Consider the following 22,573-nt stretch of genomic DNA (forward strand, 5'->3'; position numbering starts at 1 on the left):
TCCACCTCATGTACACGTCAGGCTGTGCCTGACCGTGCCTGGAATTACTCGGCGTTGCAGTATTAGGGAAAAGTCTGTAGCGGAATATAGTAACGCCCGTCGAGCCTGCAGAAATGCTGACAGAGCGCGTTGAGTGCGCAGCAGCCAGTAACGGCGCGTGAGGCAACCCGGGCGAGGCACAGAAAGGCACCGCCAGCAGCAGGAAGAGAAGAAGGGAGAAGAGGGAGGGGGATGACGGAGACAAAAGGGGGAAGGATGCGAGGCCGCGCGGAGCGATGGATGCATCTGTCAGCAAGAGACCCAAGGGCGGGCGGAGACATTGCGCCCCGGCTCTGGACTTGAGGCGCCAGGGTGAGGCCAGGGTGAGCCAGGGTGAGCGCCCGACCACGCGTAGCAGCGCCCCCATCCCTTCCCCGTCGGCACCGCGCCCAGCCAGCAGCGCACAGCAAAGGTCTCAGAAAGCCTCTCGCCTCTTGGCTCCGGGGCTTGCACCCGGAGTCTGACTGAGGCTCGCGTCGATGGCAGCAATGCAGCACTGCTGGGACACTGGGCGAGGTACGCTGACCGTGCACACGCTGCACCCCCCGCCTGCGCCTTTGTCGCAGTGGTCTTCCCCCCTTCTTCCTTTCTCTTCATCGCCCCTCACCCTCTCTCTCTTTCAACCACCACGGCTATCTGTGCTCAGCTCCAGCAGCGACGCTCTTTTGGCTCTTTGACCTCTTTCCCCCCTCACCATCGTTTCCTTTTCGACATAGTCTTTTCAGACTCTTTTCTCCCCCCCTTAGTCCTTAGTCACACCGACCCCCCGACCCTACGCCTTACGGCCAAGCCTCCATTCTTCCCGTCCTACATCGACCACAACACTCTCTCTTTCACCCACCTCACTCTCACACAACGACGCTTGTTCTTGTCACACATCTAGTCTCACTGACTAGATCCCGCCGTACCGCCTAGCCCGCCTTAACCTTCCGCCTACTCCGAAACGCTCGTCCCCCTTTGATCTTTTCGGTGAGTATGCCTTCCCTCGCCCTCAAAGCCCAACCTTCAACTGCGCACTGCTGCGCGTCCATCTCGCCGCTACCGACTCTACTGGATCGGCACTTGTGGGCCTCTTTGAGAGCATGAGTCCTGAACGTCACTCGACACTAGTGTAGGGCCTAGACGCGTAGTACCGCGTGCCGATTACGCGTGTTGGGATGGGTTCGGACGGGCATCCGGAATGCGGACAGATGTGGTCAGGCCCCAATCCGGGGGAAGACGTGTTCGTCCTCAGATCGCTTGGACGCGCTATCCGATGGTGTATCGCAGTCTTCCTTCATCCTGGCCCGATCGCGCCGCCGCCTTCTCATCACACTTTTGCCTCTTGCGTGGGCTCGGGTAGTACAGCGTGCTGACATTCGCTTTTCCTCTCATTGTCCATTCCATCGCCGTTTCTGAAACTCTTTGTTCTGCGCGACGACATCCCTCCCCTATTGTCGACCATCACGCTCCTTTCAAACACGACTACGACGCACAAACACAATCATTCATCACGGCTCTCGATATGGGTTTATTGGATGACATTCTTCCTGATTGGCGCTCTCATCCAGCCATGGCCGCCCCCCCTTCATCTTCAGGTATGGGTACGGGACTGACCGCCGATGGTGCTGGCACCGAAGGCAGTTCTGCTCCCAGCTTGACTTCTCAACAGGGATCTGGGTCTGATGCCGTAGATGTCTCTACGACCTCTCAGTCCACTGTAGAGCCCAGCTCCTCGTCTGTTCAGCCCACCAGCTCCAACGACCCCACCACTTCTTCGGCTGAGCCGACCACCTCCGCGCAGCCGACGTCTTCGAGCACGACTTCGTCTTCGGCCGCCCCCAGCAGCTCGTCGACCCAGCCGCCTTCGTCCAACGAGCCCGAGCCCACCTCGTCTTCGACTTCGTCCGCCGCGCCTCCCTCCTCCACTTCGTCCGCCGAGCCTTCGTCCAGCGCTGAGCCTTCGTCTTCCGCCGAGCCCTCGTCTTCGGCTGCGCCGTCTTCGACTGAGTCGTCCGCCGCGCCTTCTTCGTCCTCCTCTTCCTCGGCTGCTGACTCTTCCTCTTCTACTAACTCTGTTCCCTCCTCCGTTGACGGCGGCCCTCTCACCTCCACCACGCTCGTCGATGTCCGTCTTCAGTCCGCCAGCCCTAGGCCCAACACCTCGGCTACCGGCGCCGCCGGCCTTCAGTCCAACAACGGCGGTGGCTCGAGCGGTCTCTCCGGCGGTGCCATTGCCGGTATCGTTATCGGCTGTGTCGCTGGTGTCGCTCTCATCGCCCTTATCGCCACGAGCTTCCTCCGCCGCCGCTCTCGCCAGCGCCGCACTCTGAACGCCCAATCCATGTTCGAGCCCTGGCAGACTGCCCCCGCTGTCGACGACATGCCCTACGAGAAGTCGTTCCCCATGCAGGAGCAGCCCTCGTTCCCGCCCGACACTGGTGCCGACACCACTGGCGCCTACTACAACGGTGGTGCTGACCCCAACTACGCCAACTACGGCCAGTTTGACGCTTCTGGATCGCCCTACCCCCAGTTCCCCTACACCGACAACGCTGTCGCCGGTGGAATGGCCGGTGCCGGTGCCGGCGGCATGGCTGGTGCTGGTGCTGGCGCCGCTTACGCCGGCTACAACGCCGACGGCACCCCTATGGGTGAGGTCCCCCACCAGCAGCCTCTCATGGACAACGGTGTCGGCGCTGCTGGCGTTGGTGCCGCTGCTCTTGGCGGTGCCGCCGCTGCTGGCGCCGCTGGTGCTGCTGCCGCTGGCGGTAACCAGCGCCAGTCGATGGTTGGTGTTCCGGCTCCCGCTGGTCTCCACGACAACATGCAGGTCAACGTCAAGGTTGGATTCGTTCGCAGTCTCGAGGATGAACTGGGTGAGTTGGATCATTCGACGAATGAAGACTTCCGCTGACCCACGCAGCTATCACCCAGGGACAAAACCTCTTCCTGCACCAGACGTACGATGACGGATGGTGCCTGTGCGAGGACGAGGCCGGCAACCGCGGTGTCGTCCCCCTCAGCTGCCTCGAGCCGGCTGAGGGTGCTGCGCCGCAGGCTCAGTAAGCAGCTTAAGCCATTGCATCGCATCGTGCATGTATAGAGACGCGAAGGGTTGCAGTCTCTGGGTCGCTGCTCGGCGTGCTCAGCGCGCTCAGTGGTGGCACTTGGACCGTGACCAGACCGCTGGCTGTCAGCTCATTTCGGGCATGAGCTTCGGCGCCGGTCGAACTGATACCACCCTCAACCTTGGACTCTGATTTGTTTGGTCTTGGTGATATGTATGGTTGTGCCGTAATACCATTCTTTACTTAATATGAAAGAACTTTGGCGCACACGTACAGGCGGAAACTGGGGTGCAATGCACGGACGAGAGCAAAGTAATGATCAGTCAGCAATCCGGTCATCAGCACATGGTCGTACGCCTCCCGAGCATGCACCCGAGTAGCTTTGATCCAGTGATCTCGAGGAGGGGCGCACAGTCGCGTCAGTCGAGGTGATTTCGGAGACGCAACGACGATTCGGAGTCGCGCGCGGCTTATTCAGCCCACCCCTGTACGACCAACCCGCAAGATCCCGGCCACTCGTCCTGATAAAAGTCAGTGAGGCCGAGCCACTCTCAACCCGACACCCCTCTGACCACCCACCATGATGCGCTCCGTCCTCCGCCATCACGCCGTGCAGGCTCGGTTAACAACACGGCCACTCTCGTCTCCGCTATGCCGGCGTGCGTACTCTGCTGCTCCCCCTCCCCCGCCTCCGACGCCGACGCCGAAACCAACAGCGACGGCCGGACCGGCCGGGCACTCAGCGCCTCGGCCAGGCCAGGCGGGGCAGAGCTACCACGACCGTCTGAACCAGCACTACGCGCAGCGGATGAAGCACAACCGCTCCATCATGCTGTACGTCGTTGGGGCGCTAGCCCTCGCAACCGCCACCACCTATGCCGCCGTGCCGGCCTATCGCGCCTTCTGCGCCGCGACAGGCTACGCCGGCACACCCATGACGGACCCCAGTCGGTTCGAGGCGCACAAGCTGTACGCGACGGACGAGAGCAAGGGAAGACCCATCACGGTCCGGTTCCAGGCCACGAGCAGCGATACCCTGCCGTGGAGCTTTACGCCTGTCCAGAAGAGTGTGACGGTTGTGCCCGGACAGACGGCGTTGGCGTTTTACACGGCCACGAATCACTCTGATCAGGATCTTATCGGCATTGCGACGTATAACATGACGCCGGAGAAGGTGAGCTTAGTTTTCTTGTTGAGGTACTGCGGGACATAAGGCGAGGAGGCCGGGAAGGAAAGGAAGGAAAGGCAGGAAAGGCAGGACTGGAAGGTCGGAGGGTCTGAAGAGAAGACGGAGCGGGCAGTGTTCATCTCCGCGGCGAGTGTCCGCGCCATGTCCAGAGCCGACACAGAGAGCTGGACAGGCTCCTCCGGAGCTTTCGAGGACACACAGCCATTCTGGCTTTGGTAAACTGAGTCTTCCGACCGGTGGCCGAACCGGCCGAGCCAAGGTGGCGCAAGTGGCCCACTCCGCAAGGGGTGGCGGTGACTTGCGGAGTCGTCGGCTCCCCTTCCCTAGCCCTTCTACATTGCTCCTTCCCCCTTCCCCATCCCCCTCCTCACTCCCCTCCTCACTCCCCTCCTCAATCCCCCTCTCCCCAACGTCCCTCCCTCACATGAACTCCCGCTGACCCCCAGATCGCGCCCTACTTCGCCAAAGTGGAGTGCTTCTGCTTCGAGGAGCAAAAGATCCGCGCGGGCGAGGAAGTCGACCTGCCCGTCTTCTTCTTCATTGACCGGGACATCATCGACGACCCGACGCTGGACCAGGTCGACGACGTGATCCTCTCCTACACCTTTTTCAGGGCGAAGCGCAACGACATGGGACACCTCGTGCCCGACGCGCCGCTCGAGGTCGTCGAAAAGTCTATGGGGTGGGACCAGTATGAGAACTTGCCTGCGAACCCTGTGGGTCAGGAGAAGAAGGCTTGAGCGAGAGATGGGGAGTAGGGGAGGAGGTAAAGAGGAAGAGTAGAAGAATAGATCAACACAGCTGTCTAAACTGTCATTAACATTGCATGCATCATCACTCCAGTCATCGACTTCTACTGATCAATGTTCTACTGATTATTAGTACCCGGAAACTACTGCTGTTGCCTTTTGTTTCTACCGCGCAACCGAAGCACACTGCTCGGCTCGCTGCGCTCGCCTCTCAGCTTAGGGCTGGTACGGCTTGGTCTCGTTCCTGTCGCGACCCAGGTCCATGGCCTGGGCGATACGGAACGCAATGTCGACATTGCTCATGACGCCGCGGAAGATCTCGTGTCCGGGACCCCAGGCGTACACGGGCACATCAACAAGCGAATGCACGCCCTGCGCCTCGCCCACGTTCATGTTGCCGGTCATCTCGAACCCATCGGGCGCATCGAGGGGGTTGAAGAAGTACCCGTCGCCCTTCTCCTTGTCCTTGACGGCGGGGAGACGCTCGTGCGCCTTCTTGACCTGGAAGTCCTCGCGCTTGTCCGGGAACGCGGCCCAGCCGTGCGCAATGGTGTACCGCGGGTCCCACGTCACGGGGAATCCCGGCCCTTGGGGGCCAGTGAAGATTGTGTGGTTTGTCGCGCTGACGTCGTGCGGGACGACGTAATTGGACAGGCCGGAGTTGAGGTACGTGCCGACAGCGTTGCGCTTCTCGCGTGCCGTCTTCTTGGACTGGAGGTACTTTGTGTCCGTGCTGCCAAAGACGTCAAAGCCGTGCCCGTGGTCCGCGGTCACGACCACGAGCGTGTCCTCGAGCTCGCCGATGGACTCGAGGTGCTCCAGCGTCGCGCGCACCGTGTCGTCCAGCTCGAGCAGGTCGCCCAGCGCCCGGTCCACGTCCTGCACGTGCATCTGCTTGTCGATCAGCGCCGCCTCGGACATTAGCGCCCAGCCCGTGTTGCGCTTCTTGGCGCGCGTGCTCAGGATGTCGATCGCCTTGAGTGTCATGTCCTTGAGCCCCGGCTGGTCATACGCGCCCTCGGTGCCGTTGGCAAGCTTGGCGAGCTTGAGCGTGTCGGTGAACACGTGCTGGTCCAGCCAGGTCGAGATATTGCCCTGCGTGAAGATGGCGAGCGCGCGGTCGTCGTTGTTCAGCCCCTCCAGGTCCGTCTTCGTGTAGCCCAGCTGGTACCCGGCCTTCTCCCAGCGCTCGAACTGCGACACATTGCCGTTCTTCTTGCCCGGGAGGAAGTTCTCGCCGCCACCGCCGAACAGCACATCGACACCCTGCCACGGGTACCACGCACGGTAGTCCGAGGTGTTGGGGATGAGACCGACGAGGTACTGCTCAATGATCGTGTCGTACAGACCGCGCTGGGACGTGTGCGTGCACACCGCCGCGGGGGTGGCGTCGGCAATGTAAGCCTTGGAGACGATACCGACTTGGCCACCGGTGAGGCGACGGAACATCTCCCAAACCGTCTCGACCTTGGCGTTCTCAAGACCGGTGCCATCGCCAGTGCTATCCGTGTACGCGTTCAGGCCGTTAACCGTCATCTTCTTGCCGGTGAAGAGGGACGAGGCCGAGTTGGCCGAGTCGGTGATGAAGCTGTCGAGCGAGTGCGTCATCTGCGAGCCGTAGGCGGTCGCCTCGTCGAGCTTGAGCGTCGTCTGGTACTTGCCGTTGATCGTCTTGTGGGCGAGCAGGCGCGCGGCACTGATCATCGAGGTGGCCATGCCGTCACCGATGAAAACGAGAAGGTTCTTCGGCTTGCAGCCCTGGACGGGCTTGCGCTCGTTCACGCCCCAAGTCGCCTTGGTCTCCTCGCCATTGTGGTAGGAGAGGCTGAGCTCATACTGCCCCGGGTTGTGCAGCTGGACATTGCGGTAAGTCTTGGAGAAGACATTGACGAGGGTCGGGCGGCCCTCTTCCTCGGCGAACAGGTCCTCGTAGTAGTGGAACGTGTAGTTCTTGAGCTCAGGCTCGGGCAGGTTGAAGAACTGCGTCACAGGGATGAGCTCGGCGCCCTTGCCGCCGATCTTGAGCTCAAAGTTCGAGTCCTGGCTGCCGCCGTTGTACGCCTCGGAGCCATTGACCGGAGCCTGGACCTCGATACGGATGTCGAACGTTTCTGGATGTTAGTCAGGTGGTGGACTAAGGGCAGAGTGGGTGGGCTTGGCGTAGGCCAGGACGCGGAGCTCGGTGGACGGCCCGATGAGAAGTACGGAGACCGAGATCTGACACGGATCTCAGCACTACGGCCGGTGCTGCGCTGCAGAGATGGAGTTGGAGTTGTCGATGCCTGCGCGCGAGAGCTCCATGCGGTGACCACCGAGTCCGGAGCGAACTGGGGGCTTAGAGGGGGTGTAGAGACTGGGGGAGCGTGAAGAAAGTCACTCACGTCCAGAGATGAAGTCAGCCTGGTCGGGAGGGAACACACATCCGAGAGTCGGGCACGCCGCAGTGCGGCGGAACGTCTGCGCGTTGACACCTCCGATGAGGAGACCAGCGAGGAGGAGAGCGGACATGGTGTCCAGGAAATTGGAAGCCTTGATGTGGGGAACATCACATGTTGAGCTAAACTCTGGTTATATACTTCGGGCGAGTCATTGGGTAAGTGTTGATGCTTCCCATGTCGGTCAGGTCGGTCGCCAGACTTCGCAGCACGTTTGCGTAAGTGTTTGCAGCGGGGTCCTCAGGCCCCAAACTTAATCAGCACGGCAGGGGCGGCGAACCGCGAAGAGGAGCCCACCAGCACGAGCGGACCACAGCTCAGCGTTCAGTCGAAAACTCGCCCGCTAGCTCGCTTGACGTCGTACTTTGGGCCGATCGTGTCATATCAGATACCCTTAGCCTGCTCTGATTGAGTAAAGTTCATGACAGACCTCAGTCCCACCGGACCTTGCGCTCCGGCGGTTCAGCTGGGAACGTGAGTTGGCTTCATCTCAGCAGGAGGCGGCGGCCGCATCAGCTGAGAGGCAGGTGTGGAGGCGGTGATGCGTTCCTTGGCCTTGAAGGGATGTGACACTAGCGTGAAATGCCAGAGCTTAGCCGTACCGGACATCTAAAATCAAGAACGTGGTCTCGAGAGCAGTGTCAGGTCGTCCGAGCCACCCGATGGCGGCTGCAACGCAAACGGCGATATCACGGATCGGCGCGGCTACTGTCGTGCGCTATACGGCTAGGTCAATGCCCACGGGCACGAGGGCAGCCAGTCACACAACGTGCGGCGACTAAACAATTCCGAGGTCAGGTTTAGGTACGCCTCTGAATGTCGGCGAAGAAGCGATTTTTCCGGGCAAGGAGTTGCTTGCGGGGTGCTCGCCTGACCCGGCCGCCTGGCTGGTGCGGCAGTTGTTACGGCCCGCAGGCTCCGGCGGTCCGGCAAGAGAGCAGGCGAGCACGTTGCTGGACGAGAAACTCACGCCCAAGGCACGGCTCTCTTGGCGCAATGTTCACTGGACTCTGAAAGGGTCCTGAAGATCGTAACGGTTCGGCCACGCTGTGCCATAGACATGTCGGAGGCTGCCGACTGAGTTTCACCGGCCCAAGCACTGCGAGCTGCGCCCTCGGAGAGACTCAGAGTTCCAACATCCGCGGGATCTGCGCCTTCTGGCTCGGCATTCTTGTCAGTGATGTCAAGGGGGTCGGTGGTGTGTACGGGTCGCCCTTGGCATGTACGGGTCGCATGGCATGGCTGCGCTCGGTTTTCGGGTGTGCTGGGCAAGCTGGGCAAGCTGGGCAGGAGGCCGGAGCATCAGTATTGAGATGGTGTGATAGCCATTGGTCAGGATCGCAAGAAGCTTCCGTTCGGCAGACATCCGAGATTTCAGTGACGGCAAAGCACGTTTGTGGGCGAGATCCCTTCAGCTGGCCAGGCGGGGCTGGACAAGAAGGTGTCCACGCTAGAGATCAAGTCGCCGATACTGAATATCGAGGTACGACGGACATCAAGCATGTGACTGCTGTGCCTCGCAGAGCGCATGGAGTGGCTGGAGCGGCAGGCATGGATGCGAGCAAAGTCGAAGTGGGAAGGCAAATGGACATGGGCGGGATGAAGAGTGGGAGGAAGGAAGATGACAGGATGGCGCGGACGCACGTTTGTCGATTGCGATGCCAAGACCGCGGTCTCAGGCACCGTCCGTTTTTAGACTTGTGGCACTTGAGCTCCCTGCAGTATACTCACCCACGTTCCTTCTCATCCGTGCCGAGATACCGCTTCCCTTTCCTCTATAAGGCCTGTGTCAGCAAGAGGTGCCCAATCACGTCTTTTCTGCTGATCGGGGCACCTCTCCTCCGTATATCCAAAGGACCGCGATGAAACTCTAATGTCCGTTGAACGAATGAGAGCCACTGTTGACTTCGGTATGTGCGGATCCACTTGGATGCCCCTCGCTTCGAAATCGGTGACCCCGCTATCCCCGCAGCACCCTCGTTAGTCCATTACAGAACAGACGTGGTTTCTAAAAACAACATGCACCAGTTTATGGGAGTGATCGTCGCTATGAGTTCCTTGCCAAGTGGTCTTGTGACATGTTATCTGCTCTTGTTCATCTTGTTCTCGCTCGAGAAAGATTGCTGACGATCGCGACACGCGCAGAGGTGCAAGGGCACATGTCCTACGCCGAAAAAGACGCTTAACTGAAATTCCACGAACGTTTCTGGGACCTGAAAGATGCCAAGACATCGCGTCCCAGTCCCCCTGCAGCTTCCCTATCGAGCCGCTATCAGCATCATCTGGCGCAAGGTCCGAACGACAGCTACATGGGCGGTGAATCTAAGCCAGTCAAATGACGTGTCGGGACAGCGACATGAAGAGATCTCCTACTGACCTTCATGCCAAGACTTTCTGGACTTGGCCGTACAGAAACGTTCTCCGCACTAGCGAGTTGGATCAGGTGTTCCTGGGACAGGCCGTGCAGGCGACACAGGGCACGCCAGGTCAGATGGCGACGACAGACGAGAAGCCCCGACTGATGCCCGGCTTGTTGCTCAAGACGCCGGAACGGGCGCAGTGCCCAAGTCACTCTTCCGAGAGTGGGCTCATGACCTCGACCTGTGTCCCGGGAGAAGTGTCAAAGGACCCCAGGCAGCGCTAGAGCTCTCGAACCGATAAAAGGAGAAGCGGCCTGCCAGTCTACTGATCCCCATCCACTCGAAGCTCACTCTTTCTCCTCCAACCGACAGAAGATCGAGCGAAGATGCCTTACCTTCACGAGTACGACTACATCTTCGCCATTGGTGTCATCTTCGCCGCGCTCGATGCGTTCAACATCGGTGCCAACGATGTCGCCAAGTGAGTAGAAATCGGGTCGTGTGAGGTCGTGTGATTCAGTGGCGAGAAGTCTTCACCACATGAGATCTCAACCGCGGCTCTTTGGGAACACTTGCTAACAATGCAGCTCCTTCGCGACTTCGGTCTCGTCGCGCTCCCTCACGATGAGGCAGGCGACCTGCTTGGCCGCCATCTGTGAATTCTTAGGAGCTGTACTCGTCGGAGCCAAGGTTTCCGGCACCATCAAGAACGGTATCATTTCTCTCTCCACTTTCGACAACAACCCGGGTGTCCAGATGCTCGGCTTCACTTGCGCCCTTGTTGCCTCTGCCACTTGGCTCATGATCGCCACCTACAACTCGTGGCCTGTTTCCACCACCTACTCCATTGTCTCTGCCCTCGCCGGCGTCGGTGTTGCCCTCAAGGGTGCTGGCGCTGTCCAGTGGGGCTGGAACAACGGCAAGGGTCTCGCCACCATCTTCGCCGGCTTCGGTATTGCCCCGGCCATCTCTGCCGGTTTCGCTGCCGTGGTCTACCTGATCACCAAGTTTGCTGTTCTTGACCGCAAGAACTCGCTCAAGAAGGGCCTTATGCTCTCCCCCTTCTACTTCTTCACTGTCATTGCTGTCCTCACCATGTCTATCGTCTACAAGGGCTCACCCTCCCTCAAGCTCGACAAGCTGCCTGAGGTCACCATCGCCCTTGCGATCGTCCTCACCGCCCTCGTCGTTTCCATCCTTGCTATCATCTTCTGGATCCCCTACGTCTACTGCAAGGTTGTTCGCCGCGACTACACCCTCCGCTGGTGGCACTTCCCCCTCGGCCCCCTTCTCTGGAAGCGCCCTGCTCCCCCCGCCCACGAGGACCCCAACCACCAGCACGTCCAGGACTACCGTGTTTACGGCCGTGACGACGAGCGCCCTGCCGGCACCACCTCCGAGACTGTCGCTGTTGTTTCCCCTCCTGTCGCTGGTGCCGAGTCTGGCAACAACTCGATCGAGAACGAGGCCGAGATTGAGGGCAAGGCTTGGGGTTCCGAGAAGGACGTCGAGGCTGGTGAGCCCCAGCTCCACAACCAGCCCGCTCCCGCCCAGCCTGCCCGCCTCGCCGAGCTCGAGCAGGAGGACCAGCACAAGATCGAGGGCTCGTGGTTCCTTCCCCAGAACCTCTGGATCCTCATCCGCTACAAGATCCCCGGCAAGCTCCTGAAGGGCTGGAACTTCGATGTCCACGAGGCTCAGAAGGGCAAGACCGACAAGGAGGCCGCGCGTATCCGCGAGATGCACGAGAACGCCAACCAGTACGACAACGAGACCGAGCACATGTACTCGTACCTCCAGGTCATCACTGCTTGCACCAACTCTTTCGCCCACGGTGCCAATGATGTCGCCAACGCTGTTGGCCCCTTCTCTGCCATCTACTACGTCTGGTCTAAGGGTGTTGTCACCCCCAAGGACACGCCCACCCCCACCTGGGTCCTCGTCTTCGGTGCTGCCATGCTCGTCATCGGTCTCGCCACCTACGGCTACAACATCCTCCTCGCTCTTGGTAACCGCCTCACCCTCATGTCGCCCTCGCGTGGTTTCTCGATGGAGTTCGGCGTTGCCATCACTGTCCTCCTCGCCTCGCAGTACGGTATCCCCGTCTCGACCACGATGTGCATCACTGGTGCCACCGCCGGTGTCGGTCTTGTCTCCGGTGGCCCTAAGGCTGTCAACTGGCGCGCGTTCGGCCACATCTTCCTCGGCTGGGTCCTCACCGTCCCCGTCGCCGGTGTCGCCGCCGGCTGTCTCTGCGGTCTCTTCATCAACGCTCCCCACTGGTAAACGCCTCTCCCATCCTGGCACTACGCAGTGCCATTCAAAAAGTGTATCTAGACATAGACTCCATGCTCGTGCTCTCACGCTCTCGCCACGACTTCATCCTCTCACCATCTGATCTCATCACATAACTGTAAAAACGTATCTCGGGATTTGGGCACGGGGTCTTGCTTTTTCATTTCTTTCATTTTTCTCTCTCCTCTTTTAATAGGTCTTCATGTGATACGCTCATTGCCGCGAACTTTTTGCTGCACTTGCTACTGTCTCGGAGCTGAATACTAATACCGGGGCCAACGGTGGTCGAGAGAAGCTGGGGTGCAAAACTTGACCACTTGAGGGACCTGACGACGATCGCACCATCCGTGGCAGGAAGCACGAGTGCCACTTTCCCACCAAGCGTCCATTGACGTACTTCCGACAACGGTGATATCTAGCGCAAGGCACGCTTCCTGGCATCACACTAGTCCGAGGACGGCGAGAACGCCGTTCAAGAGCCGGTAAGTGGTCAAGCCTGCGGCAACTTCTACGATACATCTATGATACAGTGTCTTAAGGCTACAACAATCAAGCCGCGGTCAGTGTTAGAGGTCATTATTCGAGTACGTCTGTGATAAAACGATGACCTCCAAGCCTACGTCGACTTGGCTGAGCCGGCGCTATGCGGCCTCGCACTCCCAACACGGTGCTCCATGACCTCCTCGAACTCGCCTGCACCAACGAAGACAAGCAAACACTCCCTCTCCAGCCCACACTGGTGCTCCTCTACCTCCGGGTCTGTCTCACTGTCGTCGATACTGAGGGCGTCAAGCCACTCTGTGACCTTCGTCCTCTTCTTCTCGGCACGGTACGCCTTTGCCGCGCTCCTCTCCTCCTCCTTCCCGATGGGCGGAGGCGTGAAGTCTCTCTTCCTTCTCTCAGACCCCGAAGTCGGGGTAGGGGTGCTCTTGCGGGAGCAGCGGAGACGAGCGGGAACGGGGGCGGGAATCGAAGCAGCACAGTCGGGAACGGCGGGGGCCAGTCTGCACCCACGGTGTCCCGTACTGACTGGTGTCGAGCGGGCCAGCACATGAGCGCCATGTGCGGCCGCCTTGGCCTCATCGCCAGGTGTGCCGATCGCACGCACAGTCGTCCACATTGTGTGGACGGCTCCAGCATCGAGAGCGCGGGGCTTCAGATCCCACGCCCACAGGCCATCAAGCTCGGTATCGGTAGCGGTGGCCAGGAACTCGTTCAGCGGAATTGCCCAGCCCTTCTGCTTCGTGGTGTCGGAGACTTCGACGGCGATGACGAGCGCAGCGTCTGCAGAGTTGGGGAGGACAGCTAGTCTGCTGAACTTGCTGCCGGTAGCGCAGAGAGCGAGCCACGCCGAGCTCTTCGTGAGGCCCTCAATGGCATCGGCTAAAGCTGCGCGAGGTCGCCTCTGGTGCGTCTGCAGCAGTAAGGCGCCGCCATCTCGGTCACGGCGGGTGAAGAGGGCACCAGTGCGTTCGGCGGGATAGAGACTGCCGGCGAGGCCGCGCCATGCTTTCGTAGCTGCGATGGGGTCGTTCGCCGTTATCGCCATCGCGAGGCGGAGGATCCAGTTCTGTCGGTCGCTGGCGTTGAGCCAGGGATGTGATGCATCGAGAGCTCCGTCTCGGATCGGAGAACGCTGAACTGCTTCAGGGAGCACGGTCGGCGCCGGTTGCGGGTGTGCTGAGAGCACGGGCGAGGTGGAGGTCGATGAGAAGGAGCGCTGCAGCGCCTTCCTCGCTGATGGGGTAAAGCCGACGTTCTTCGAGGGCGGGTCGTACGCATAGCGTAGCGAGAGCTCAGGCGGTGCGGGAGCTGACGGCGTGCTGAGCATGCTAGGGTCGAGCGAGCAGTGAGTCAGACGGGGAACAGGACGGATATAAAGCAAGCGGGTATCGTCCAGCTAGCTGGATAAGTCGTATCGTATCGGAGGGCGATCTGATGATCGTGACTGATCAAGTCGATGCAGAGCAGAAAAGTTGTTGACGAGGGTCGAGATGGGGAGTTAAGAGGATACATGGAGAAGTATATACGTGATCGCGCGACGTCGCGGGCAGAGCGGGTGGTGGGATCTCGAATCCCACGAACCCAACCAGCATCATCTTGGTGGGGCTACCTGCACTGTTCCTGTATACAGACAATGATCCGGCAGACGTGGGGACGCGCCCCTGTGCGGGTGGGGGCCCGTTTGATGGCGGCTGGACAGAGTGACTGGGTTACTCGAACGGATGCGGCGACTGGTAACCACCTCTGCAGAAGATCTGCCAGGATGACGAGCAATGACATAGCCAGAATTCGAGAATGAAGGCGCGGCCAGGTCCAGGCACGGCACCACAAACACGGTGACCACCCAGCAGCAGTCTTGCGCGGTACGGGTAAGCGGGCTCTTACTTTGCAGTCGCCTGGCCTGTAATTGTCCGTACTCCTATTTCATGGAACCCCTTGTTTTCAGTCAGGGCGGCCCGGTCTGTAAGCGGTGGGTCTGGCGGCATCTGCAGATGTGGAGCCTTGCAGAACCCTTCGCCCAAGTATACCCAAGCGAACTCAGGTCAGAACTCCTGGGCCAGACCGTCACCGGGTGTCACCCACATCGAACCGCCCTCACCGAGGAGCTGGGCCCAGCCAAATCCAGCCGTCAACAGTGACGATCTAGCCTAACCGGCCCCCGTTGTCGCACGAGAGCTTGCGGACCGACTTCGGAAACGGTCTCGTTGCGAGCAGTGCTCTGGGAAGCCAAGCGCACTGTAGAACTGCCGGATTAGCGCTCCACTCTGAATCCTAATGCCTCCTGAATACAACCGCTCCAAGCCCCATAGCTCCAGCCAGCTCCAGCAGGTAAAGCACCTGGTTGCAGCTTATCGGCTGTGCGGCTCCATTCTGGATCACGGCGCTCCACGGTGGGGACAAGCTGCCGCCCAACTCTCACTCCACAACACTGAGCAATGTCAGCCTGCCATGGTGGGCCGCATTTATGCGGCTTTCTTCGCTCTTAAGCAGTCGAGGTTTCCTACTAAGCGACGGCGAATAAGGCGTTTACTTTGAATGTTAAGACGTCGGGGACATGATCGCTGCCAGTGAGATGGTTAGGGCAGAATCGTTTGCACGAGTACCTGCAATCCCGCTCTTGCAAGCTCAATCCCTGTATCTGGCACTATTGGCAGAGCTCTGCGTGTCGGCAGCTTCGTGAGGCTGTGGCTCACCCCGCCGCTGTCCAGTGGCTGGTGCATCGAACAGGGAGGCGGTCTCAACACCTGCTCCTGCTGATAACCATGTTAGGGCTAGTGCACAGAGACGCAGACTTAACAGTATCGTTAGACAGCTGCCAGGTCACTTTGAGTGCCATGAGACCAAACCAATGCATTGTGACTTCTCGACTAGCCCCATCCGACCTCCCACCACCAGTATCCGGCGACCTCGTCCGTTCGTCCCTCTCCCTTGCGTCCACGGACACTCCTCTTGCCGCCGCGGACACCAAGTTTGAGACCCTGCTTGAGCCCCAGTCCCTCTCCCCTCATCTCCTTGTCCGTGACCTCGCCCTGCTCCGCGGCAGCCCTCCTCTCAGCGAGCGGCGTATAGCTCTCAATCGTCGGGAAGGCGACGTCAATACTCTCTAGCTCAGGCGTAAAGGTCGGCCGGATGGGCGAGAGAATGTGCATCGTGCCGCCCTGGTCCTCGCCCTCGGGCAGACGGAGGACCCAGCCAGCAACGTCGCGAAGCATCTGCGCGTGCGTCGGGTCGTACACGCAGTCAGAAGCCAGCACGAGATCGAACGGCGTGTCGAGCCAGGGTGCAAGCTCCTCTTCTCCCTCCTTGCCGCCAGACGCCATGTAGCCCGGGAACGTCGTCCAGTCCAACTTGGCGATCTCGATGCCGGGTCCAGCCTCCTGACCCGGCAAGCGGGGCGGGGCGTTCAGGTCCACACATACACGGAGGTTGGCGAGGACGTCCGGGTGGAAGTCGGTAGCGACGACGAGGCCGGCATCGGCCGTCGTGGGCGTGAGCGTCGAGGCCGTCTGCGGTGTCCGAGGCTCAGATGACGAGGTGTTGAGCGCGTTCGTGGCAGCATGCAGGTCGAGCAGCTTGCGGCAGAGAATCGAGAGCAGTCCAGTACCCGCGCCAAGCTCGAGGACGCGCGTACCGCCTCCATGAGGGTACGTCTGCCCCGGACGCGGAAACAGGCCAAAGTCGGCAGGACGCAGGGACATCTCGCGTCCGAGCAGGATCGCACTGCCCCACGTTTGCACGCCGACGGAGATGTGGTCGCTCATCGGCGCGTCGTGCAGAAGTACGGGCAGAGCGGCCGGTTTCCGCTTGCCGCCCTTCCAGCCGTCGCTTCCGACGCTCGAGCCGTGGCTGTGGTGCGAGCTCCTTCTCCGCGCAAGCGCGGACATGCCCACCGTCGGGGATGAGGGACTCGTGGCCAGCTTGTTAAGGAAGGTGGCCGTCTCGGGGCTTCGGTCCGCGTTGGCGGGCATGATGGCAGGACGCATGGCGCGGAGTGCTGGGCCGAGCTCAGGCGCAAGCGGGAAGACGAGGTGTCGAGTCAGACTGCCGGCGGCAGACGTACCCGCCATCATGGCGAGGACGGCGGTCGCCTCGCGGAGAATCGCCTCGTACTCGCCCACCTCTGCGTCCTCCTCGGCTTCCTCAAGGAAGGTCTGCGCTCGGCGCACGACGCCGTTCAGCCACTTCTCGGCCCACTCGCGCTCGAACGGGTCGTTGTACGGCTCATCTCCCTCCTGCTCGTAGTCGGAGTGGTCGCTGTAATCGCTGAACTCGTCCTCGGCACGTTCCTTGATCGTGTCTTGCAGACTGAGGCCGTCCATCTCCAGCCCGAGACCCGGCGGGACGAGGTCGACGCTGCCACCAGAGAGCGTGCGGCTTCGTCTCCGGTTGTTAGGCTGCGTATCGGCGTCCTTGTCCTCCTCATCGAGCTCGACATCGCCGGCCGTGAAACCTCCATGGATCGGGGGCATGTACATGTCCTTCAGGACCGACATATACCCAAGGAGGTCGCCGGGACACAGCGGCGAGAGCGTGTACTGCGCCCGCGGGAGCTGCGGGAGCAGCGTCGTCGGAATTGCGCCGCGCATGGCGCAACCTTTGTTTCGTTGTCGGGCGAAGGAAGGCGACAGTGCGATAAGGCTGATGCGAGAGATCGGCGTCCAACTTTTCTGGACCTGATCCTGGGCGCGGACCTGAGCTGGGCGTTGTGCGTCATGGCACGTGACCTGGTGGCGAGACGGGTGGCGTCGAACGTCTTGTCAGCTGTGTGTGCGTTGCGGAGCAAGTATGCATGCATACAAGGACATAAGATGGCAAGGGGTATGCATTACATGCTACAAGCGTATAGAGGAAATGAACAACTTAGTAGACCTTGGGCTTCGTGTCGAAGCCCGGCGCAGCCGGAACCGCGGTGGCCTCGACGGGGTCGAAGTACACTCGGCGCCACCAGCGACGCTGTCGTGTTGTGCGTTTGCTCACAACCGGAAGGACGGTCGGGTCATCGACAACCTGCGGGCCGGGGTTCGACCACGAGTCGTCGGTGTAGATCCATCCATCGGCATCTGGCTCGCTCTCGCTCCAGAGTGCACACACATCGACTCGCCAGTCCTCTCCGGGCACAAACTTCCACCCCTTCTCAAGCGCGAGGACCATCTTGCCATCGTCCTCGGCGTGCGGAGACAGGTCATCGCGCGCCCACGCCGAGCTCTCCCGAATCTTGACCCAGGGAAGACGCTCTCCTGTCCGTAGGAAGCGAGAGGACCACCCGTTAGTCGTGTTGCTGTTGTTCTTGGAGGCCACGGAGGGGTCGAGCCGCTCGTTCTCCACGACCTGCACGCGGGCAATACGCTTCGAACCGATGTCATCGGTCAGGCAGTCGGTCAGCACCGCATCCTCTAGATGGTGACGGGCAACACGCAGCGCACGCGCGTGCGGGATCTTGCCCCACAGTGTCACGAGGTTCGGGTGGAAGAGCAGCGGAGGCACGATGCCAACGGGAAGCAGCGCCCAAGGGAAGATCCACGCGGGGACTAGCGGCAGCGCAATCGAAGGCGGGAGAAGCGCCAGCACGATGTGAGCCGGTGCAAGCGGGAAGCTAGTTGGCGTGGCGGTCTCGCCCGCAAGGTAGCTGAAGACGGGCGCAAGGAGGTCGAAGCCGTCAGCCACAAGGCCCATAAGGTTTTGAATGGCCTGAACGTTCATAAAGTAGTCAACCGAGCTCTCAGCTTCCTTGGGAGGTACGACAGCGGCGCCCTCCATATTCGGCGCAGTCGAGGCCGAGTACGACGTTGACGCCGAGTTGCCCACACGGTGTGTGCCAAGGTCGGCGGGGGCGGTAGTGACGCCCAGCAGCGATGGGATCGGGTTCTTCTTCTCCTGGAAGTTGAGGTAGATCGTCAGGAGAATCGCAGTCGGGAAGAACAGCACAGCACGCGGGTTGAAGCAAATAAACGCCCAAGTTGCCATGAAAGCCCACGTCCACATCGGCTTGTGCCAGAAGAGAATCTCCTCTACGCGGTCCTGGATCCAGAACACAGGTCCAACCTGAATGTCAGCTACAACAAGTACCTTTCGAGCTCACCTTGGTGACGAACCGCCTGAAATTAACCGTCATGACGTTCAAGCCGAGGCCGTTCTTCTGAGTCGTCAACTCCCTTGCCTTGCCGTGGACATGGGGCGGGGAAGGCAGTGTCGGAAGGTTCGGCGGCAAAATGGTGCTTAGCACAAGGTCGGAGACATTGCTCGAGATGGTGCTCCCGATGGATGCTTTCTTCTGGGGCGTGCTCGTCGAGTGGCTGGGCGGGAAGCTCGACCCGGGGACGGGTATGCGGCCGTTCACCTCGCTGACGCCGTTGACGCCGTTCACGCGCACATCGCCGTTGACGGGCGCGGGCCCGCTGAGCTCGCGCGGCGTCGGGATCGGCGTCGCACCTATCGGGATGTCGATGTACTCCGGGACCTGCTCCATGCTGGCTGGGTGCTGGTCGTGCGAGTTGCGACGGTTGCAAAAGAGCGGGAGGAGCGGGGGATGTGGGGGTTGGGGAAGCGTTAAAGACTATGCGTCGCAAAATGCAGCTAACAACTTAGACCAGTGACGTCGGCAACTTCGAACCGGTCTCGTACGCTAGTCATCCACGATCGGCGACGCGTGCCCCCGCACCGTTTCAGCCGCACGTGGGGACAGTCACGTGAGGTGCCTCCACATGACGGACGCCGAGAACAGGAACATTGAAGGCCGCAGTCTGCTCCGGCGGATGAGCCTCAACCGTATCTGGACCCCGTACACATACAGTGTACACAGCCCAGAGCCATGTCGTTCAAAAGCCGGATATGGCCCGTCGTGCGGACAGGATTGTGAGTTGCTCTACGCTTCGCGGAAACTCATAGCAGAAAAGGAATCGGATGGCTTAGTGTCGGCGGCGTGATCACGCACTACGGTGTCTCGTTCGCAAGCATCTCCGGGGGCAGCATGGCGCCCACATTCAACCCAGACCAGTACAAGAATCCGACAGGAAGTGACGTTGTGCTCCTGAACCGCTATGGCTTTAGCCACGGACGATACGACACACGAGGAAGGCTGCGCCGCGGCGATGTTGTGACACTCTGGTGAGCTTCAGCGCTTCGGCCTGAGCTGACAGCAGGTCCCCGATGAACCCGGAACTTCTGACGACGAAACGCATTGTTGCGCTCGAGGGTGACATTGTGACGCCGCTACCGCCGTCAAAAGCTACGAGCATCCTCATCCCGGAGGGCCATTGCTGGGTCGAGGGCGACAGCGTACACCGCACGATAGATTCGAACACCTACGGACCCGTGAGTTGGCTGGAGTAGCCGCAAAACTAACGGCAGATTCCGGTAGCGCTTATCACGGGAAAGGTTGAGGCCATCGTCTGGCCGTGGGAGCGGATACGTTGGGTCGAGCCTGGACCGGGCAAGTCCGAGGGAAGGGTGCGGCACCGTATCGACCGGTTCGTGTGGGAGGACGTCGAGGAGCTGTAGAGGAGTTACAATCATGCATTGCATTGTCTAGGTTCTACTATGGATACAGGTTAGTTCGCCTGACCGACAGGCGCAGCAGCGAGTGCGGTGTCGCGCGCAGGCTCCGACTCCGGCTCCGGCTGCCCGAAGATACGTTTACTGCTGTAAGCTCATGAGGACCGCACAGTGAGCTTACAGGATGGTGGGGGTGCGAATTGCGCCGCCGGGCGTTGTTGACCACATCTCGCGCGGCCAGTAGTCCTGGAGGAAGACGTAAGTGTGTCCAGCAAGGATGCCGAGCTGGCGTTAGCTAGCGTAGGTGCTCGGGCAGCTCACGAGATCGCCAAGTGCTCCCTGGAACCCGTTCTGGAGGAGCCAGGAGAAGGCCGCAAGGCAGAAGGGGAGGTACGGAGCGGGAATACTGATGTCAGCTGAACTTCACGATGACTGGCTGAGAAAATGACGACTCACGTCACCACGCCGAAGAGAGACATCTTGATGGACGGATTCCGCCTAGCCCAGATGTATACGAGCGCAAAGCTGAGCGGCGTCGAGAGGAAGGGCATAGTGACGAGGGGTGAGATGGCGAGGAGGAATCCCGCAGTCAGCATGAGCAACCACACATAGTCGGCGCGGCGGTTCATGAACGAGTGCTCCTCAAGTAAGCGCGAGTACCTCATCCTGCGGGTATCAGCTACAACCTCCATTAATGTAGCTTACACGAAGAATATGTGAAAGGCCAAGTCGAAGGATATCGGCCCAAAGTAGCAGAATGTTGTGAGTATGCGCCATGGTTGAGCCTTGATCACGGCCGCCTTCCAGGAGAAGTACAGCTGCAGCGGCGCGATGACCTGGCAGGACTGATGTTAGCTAGCATACGGGGTGGTGCAGCTTACAACGAGGACGCTGGTCGCGGCAGAGGCGACGAACCATGCCCGCGTAACGGGTGGGATCGCCTGGAACCACTGCTCAATCTCGGCCATGGTGCTGGCGACAACGGAGTCGGGGAAGGCAGTTCAGTTGACGGAGTGATGTTGTCAACGGGTACCTCCACGCCAGCTCGAAATGTAAGATGCCGAGGAAGGTCGCCACCGTGCCGCGTGTCAGTGGCCAATTAGGCGTCATTACGATATTCACATTAGTTTCGAATACAAGGCATGCTAATGCTGCAGTTGGATTCCCACGGTGCACATTCCAAAAGTTGCACTCTGACGTCGATCACGGACATGAGCTCGCTGCGAGGTGAACAACAAGCATCATCCAGCTCTCTCGTGGGCCTGCAATTCTCCTCATCGGCCCTCAACTTTCGACAACCAACTAATCGCCGGGGTCAAGCTCCTCTTCCATCTTTCTCATCCTCTGCCCCCGATTTAGAACCTGGACGCTATGACAACAGCAAGCACGACGCCGTCCCTCTCGCCAGCCGAGCTGAGCTATATCGTCGACGGCCTGAAGGGCACGCCGCCAACACGCTCCGACGGCCGAGGTCTGCTCGAGCCGCGCGACATTGGAATCGAGTACGAAGTCGCACCCGCCGCGAACGGGAGTGCGCGCGTGCGTATCGGCAACACCGAGGTTGTGGCTGGCGTCAAGCTCGAGGTCGGCGAGCCGGGACCAGCCAAGGTGGCCGTGGATGTGTGAGTATAAGGGCGAGTCGCAGAGTGGAATCGCCGACTGCCAGCTCCAAGGATCGCGATCAGCTGACCCTCAGGACGCCGCAGGCCCTTCCCTCCCTCCAGTCGTCGGCTCTGCAGGCGCTGTCGACAGAGTACGCAGCCCACCTCTCCGAGCACTTCATCCCCTTCGTCCCCCGTCTCCCGATTACGAAGGAACGCGCCTTCCTGCCCTCTCTCCACCTAACCGTAGTCTCAGCAGAGGGCAACATCATCACAGCCCTCGCACTCGCGGCACGCGCGGCCTTCTCCGACTTGGAGGTGCCGGATACGAAAGTGATCGCGTGGACGGGGGACGACGACGCCTCCTCGGCAGCGGACAAGAGCGGCTTCGGCGCACTCAAAGACGGCGCGAGGGGTAAAGGAAAGGGTAAGGCGAGGGCGAAAGGTTTGGACGACTGGGACCTCGGCGAGGGCACGCACCGGATCGAGGGCCGGGAGGAACTTCCGGTGTTGCTCAGTCTGAATCTCGTCCAGGGGAGCGAGAACACGTTCCTCGACCCGTCACCCAACGAGGAGGCTGCTTGCCCCGAAAGGATTCTGGCCTGGTTCAGACCGAACGGAAACGTATGCGGGATCAGGACCGAGGGCGGACTCGGTATCGAGGCGGGGCGCATGAGGGGGTTGCTCGAGCAGGCGCAGGGGCTCGCTACTGCCATGGCGGCGACGTTGAATGCAGACCTGCCGTAGATCGATAGACGGATGTAGATTTGTGTACTCTATGGTCCACGGCTTTTCACTAATGCAACTTGTACTGGCGGCGCTGATGCAGTTCTGGACATCTGACTCGTGTTCCGCTGGGC

At 60.4% G+C, this 22,573-nt stretch overlaps 10 protein-coding genes across 10 annotated transcripts; 5 read left to right on the forward strand and 5 right to left on the reverse strand.

Annotated features, from left to right (window-relative positions):
• Positions 1–1,591: 1,591 nt before the first annotated feature.
• On the forward strand, positions 1,592–3,281 carry A1Q1_06864 (uncharacterized protein; the record flags this gene model as incomplete). Its single annotated transcript, XM_014327113.1, has 3 exons — positions 1,592–2,897; positions 2,945–3,083; positions 3,143–3,281. The coding sequence occupies 3 exons, from the start codon at positions 1,592–1,594 to the stop codon at positions 3,279–3,281; spliced, it is 1,584 nt and encodes a 527-aa protein (XP_014182588.1).
• Positions 3,282–3,669: 388 nt separating this feature from the next.
• A1Q1_06865 (aerobic respiration-related protein) lies at positions 3,670–5,018 on the forward strand (the record flags this gene model as incomplete). Its single annotated transcript, XM_014327114.1, has 2 exons — positions 3,670–4,263; positions 4,725–5,018. The coding sequence occupies 2 exons, from the start codon at positions 3,670–3,672 to the stop codon at positions 5,016–5,018; spliced, it is 888 nt and encodes a 295-aa protein (XP_014182589.1).
• Positions 5,019–5,243: 225 nt separating this feature from the next.
• A1Q1_06866 (streptomycin-6-phosphate phosphatase) lies at positions 5,244–7,535 on the reverse strand (the record flags this gene model as incomplete). The annotated part of the gene is made up of 2 exons (XM_014327115.1): positions 5,244–7,138; positions 7,409–7,535. 2 exons carry the CDS (start codon positions 7,533–7,535, stop codon positions 5,244–5,246), a joined length of 2,022 nt encoding a protein of 673 aa, XP_014182590.1.
• A 2,283-nt stretch (positions 7,536–9,818) lies between these two features.
• Positions 9,819–10,106, forward strand: A1Q1_06867 (uncharacterized protein; the record flags this gene model as incomplete). Its single annotated transcript, XM_014327116.1, has 1 exon — positions 9,819–10,106. One exon carries the CDS (start codon positions 9,819–9,821, stop codon positions 10,104–10,106), a length of 288 nt encoding a protein of 95 aa, XP_014182591.1.
• Positions 10,107–10,208: 102 nt separating this feature from the next.
• On the forward strand, positions 10,209–12,108 carry A1Q1_06868 (sodium:inorganic phosphate symporter; the record flags this gene model as incomplete). The annotated part of the gene is made up of 2 exons (XM_014327117.1): positions 10,209–10,303; positions 10,410–12,108. 2 exons carry the CDS (start codon positions 10,209–10,211, stop codon positions 12,106–12,108), a joined length of 1,794 nt encoding a protein of 597 aa, XP_014182592.1.
• A 625-nt stretch (positions 12,109–12,733) lies between these two features.
• On the reverse strand, positions 12,734–13,948 carry A1Q1_06869 (uncharacterized protein; the record flags this gene model as incomplete). The annotated part of the gene is made up of 1 exon (XM_014327118.1): positions 12,734–13,948. One exon carries the CDS (start codon positions 13,946–13,948, stop codon positions 12,734–12,736), a length of 1,215 nt encoding a protein of 404 aa, XP_014182593.1.
• Positions 13,949–15,488: 1,540 nt separating this feature from the next.
• Positions 15,489–17,207, reverse strand: A1Q1_06870 (uncharacterized protein; the record flags this gene model as incomplete). Its single annotated transcript, XM_014327119.1, has 1 exon — positions 15,489–17,207. The coding sequence occupies one exon, from the start codon at positions 17,205–17,207 to the stop codon at positions 15,489–15,491; it is 1,719 nt and encodes a 572-aa protein (XP_014182594.1).
• Positions 17,208–17,481: 274 nt separating this feature from the next.
• On the reverse strand, positions 17,482–19,087 carry A1Q1_06871 (uncharacterized protein; the record flags this gene model as incomplete). Its single annotated transcript, XM_014327120.1, has 2 exons — positions 17,482–18,639; positions 18,701–19,087. 2 exons carry the CDS (start codon positions 19,085–19,087, stop codon positions 17,482–17,484), a joined length of 1,545 nt encoding a protein of 514 aa, XP_014182595.1.
• Positions 19,088–19,839: 752 nt separating this feature from the next.
• Positions 19,840–21,080, reverse strand: A1Q1_06872 (derlin-like protein; the record flags this gene model as incomplete). The annotated part of the gene is made up of 5 exons (XM_014327121.1): positions 19,840–20,112; positions 20,434–20,518; positions 20,569–20,772; positions 20,818–20,948; positions 20,994–21,080. The coding sequence occupies 5 exons, from the start codon at positions 21,078–21,080 to the stop codon at positions 19,840–19,842; spliced, it is 780 nt and encodes a 259-aa protein (XP_014182596.1).
• A 403-nt stretch (positions 21,081–21,483) lies between these two features.
• A1Q1_06873 (uncharacterized protein) lies at positions 21,484–22,460 on the forward strand (the record flags this gene model as incomplete). The annotated part of the gene is made up of 2 exons (XM_014327122.1): positions 21,484–21,734; positions 21,809–22,460. The coding sequence occupies 2 exons, from the start codon at positions 21,484–21,486 to the stop codon at positions 22,458–22,460; spliced, it is 903 nt and encodes a 300-aa protein (XP_014182597.1).
• Between the last annotated feature and the right edge of the window lie 113 nt (positions 22,461–22,573).

Source organism: Trichosporon asahii, assembly GCF_000293215.1.
Source record: "Trichosporon asahii var. asahii CBS 2479 unplaced genomic scaffold scaffold00009, whole genome shotgun sequence".
NCBI classification, from domain to species: domain Eukaryota; kingdom Fungi; phylum Basidiomycota; class Tremellomycetes; order Trichosporonales; family Trichosporonaceae; genus Trichosporon; species Trichosporon asahii.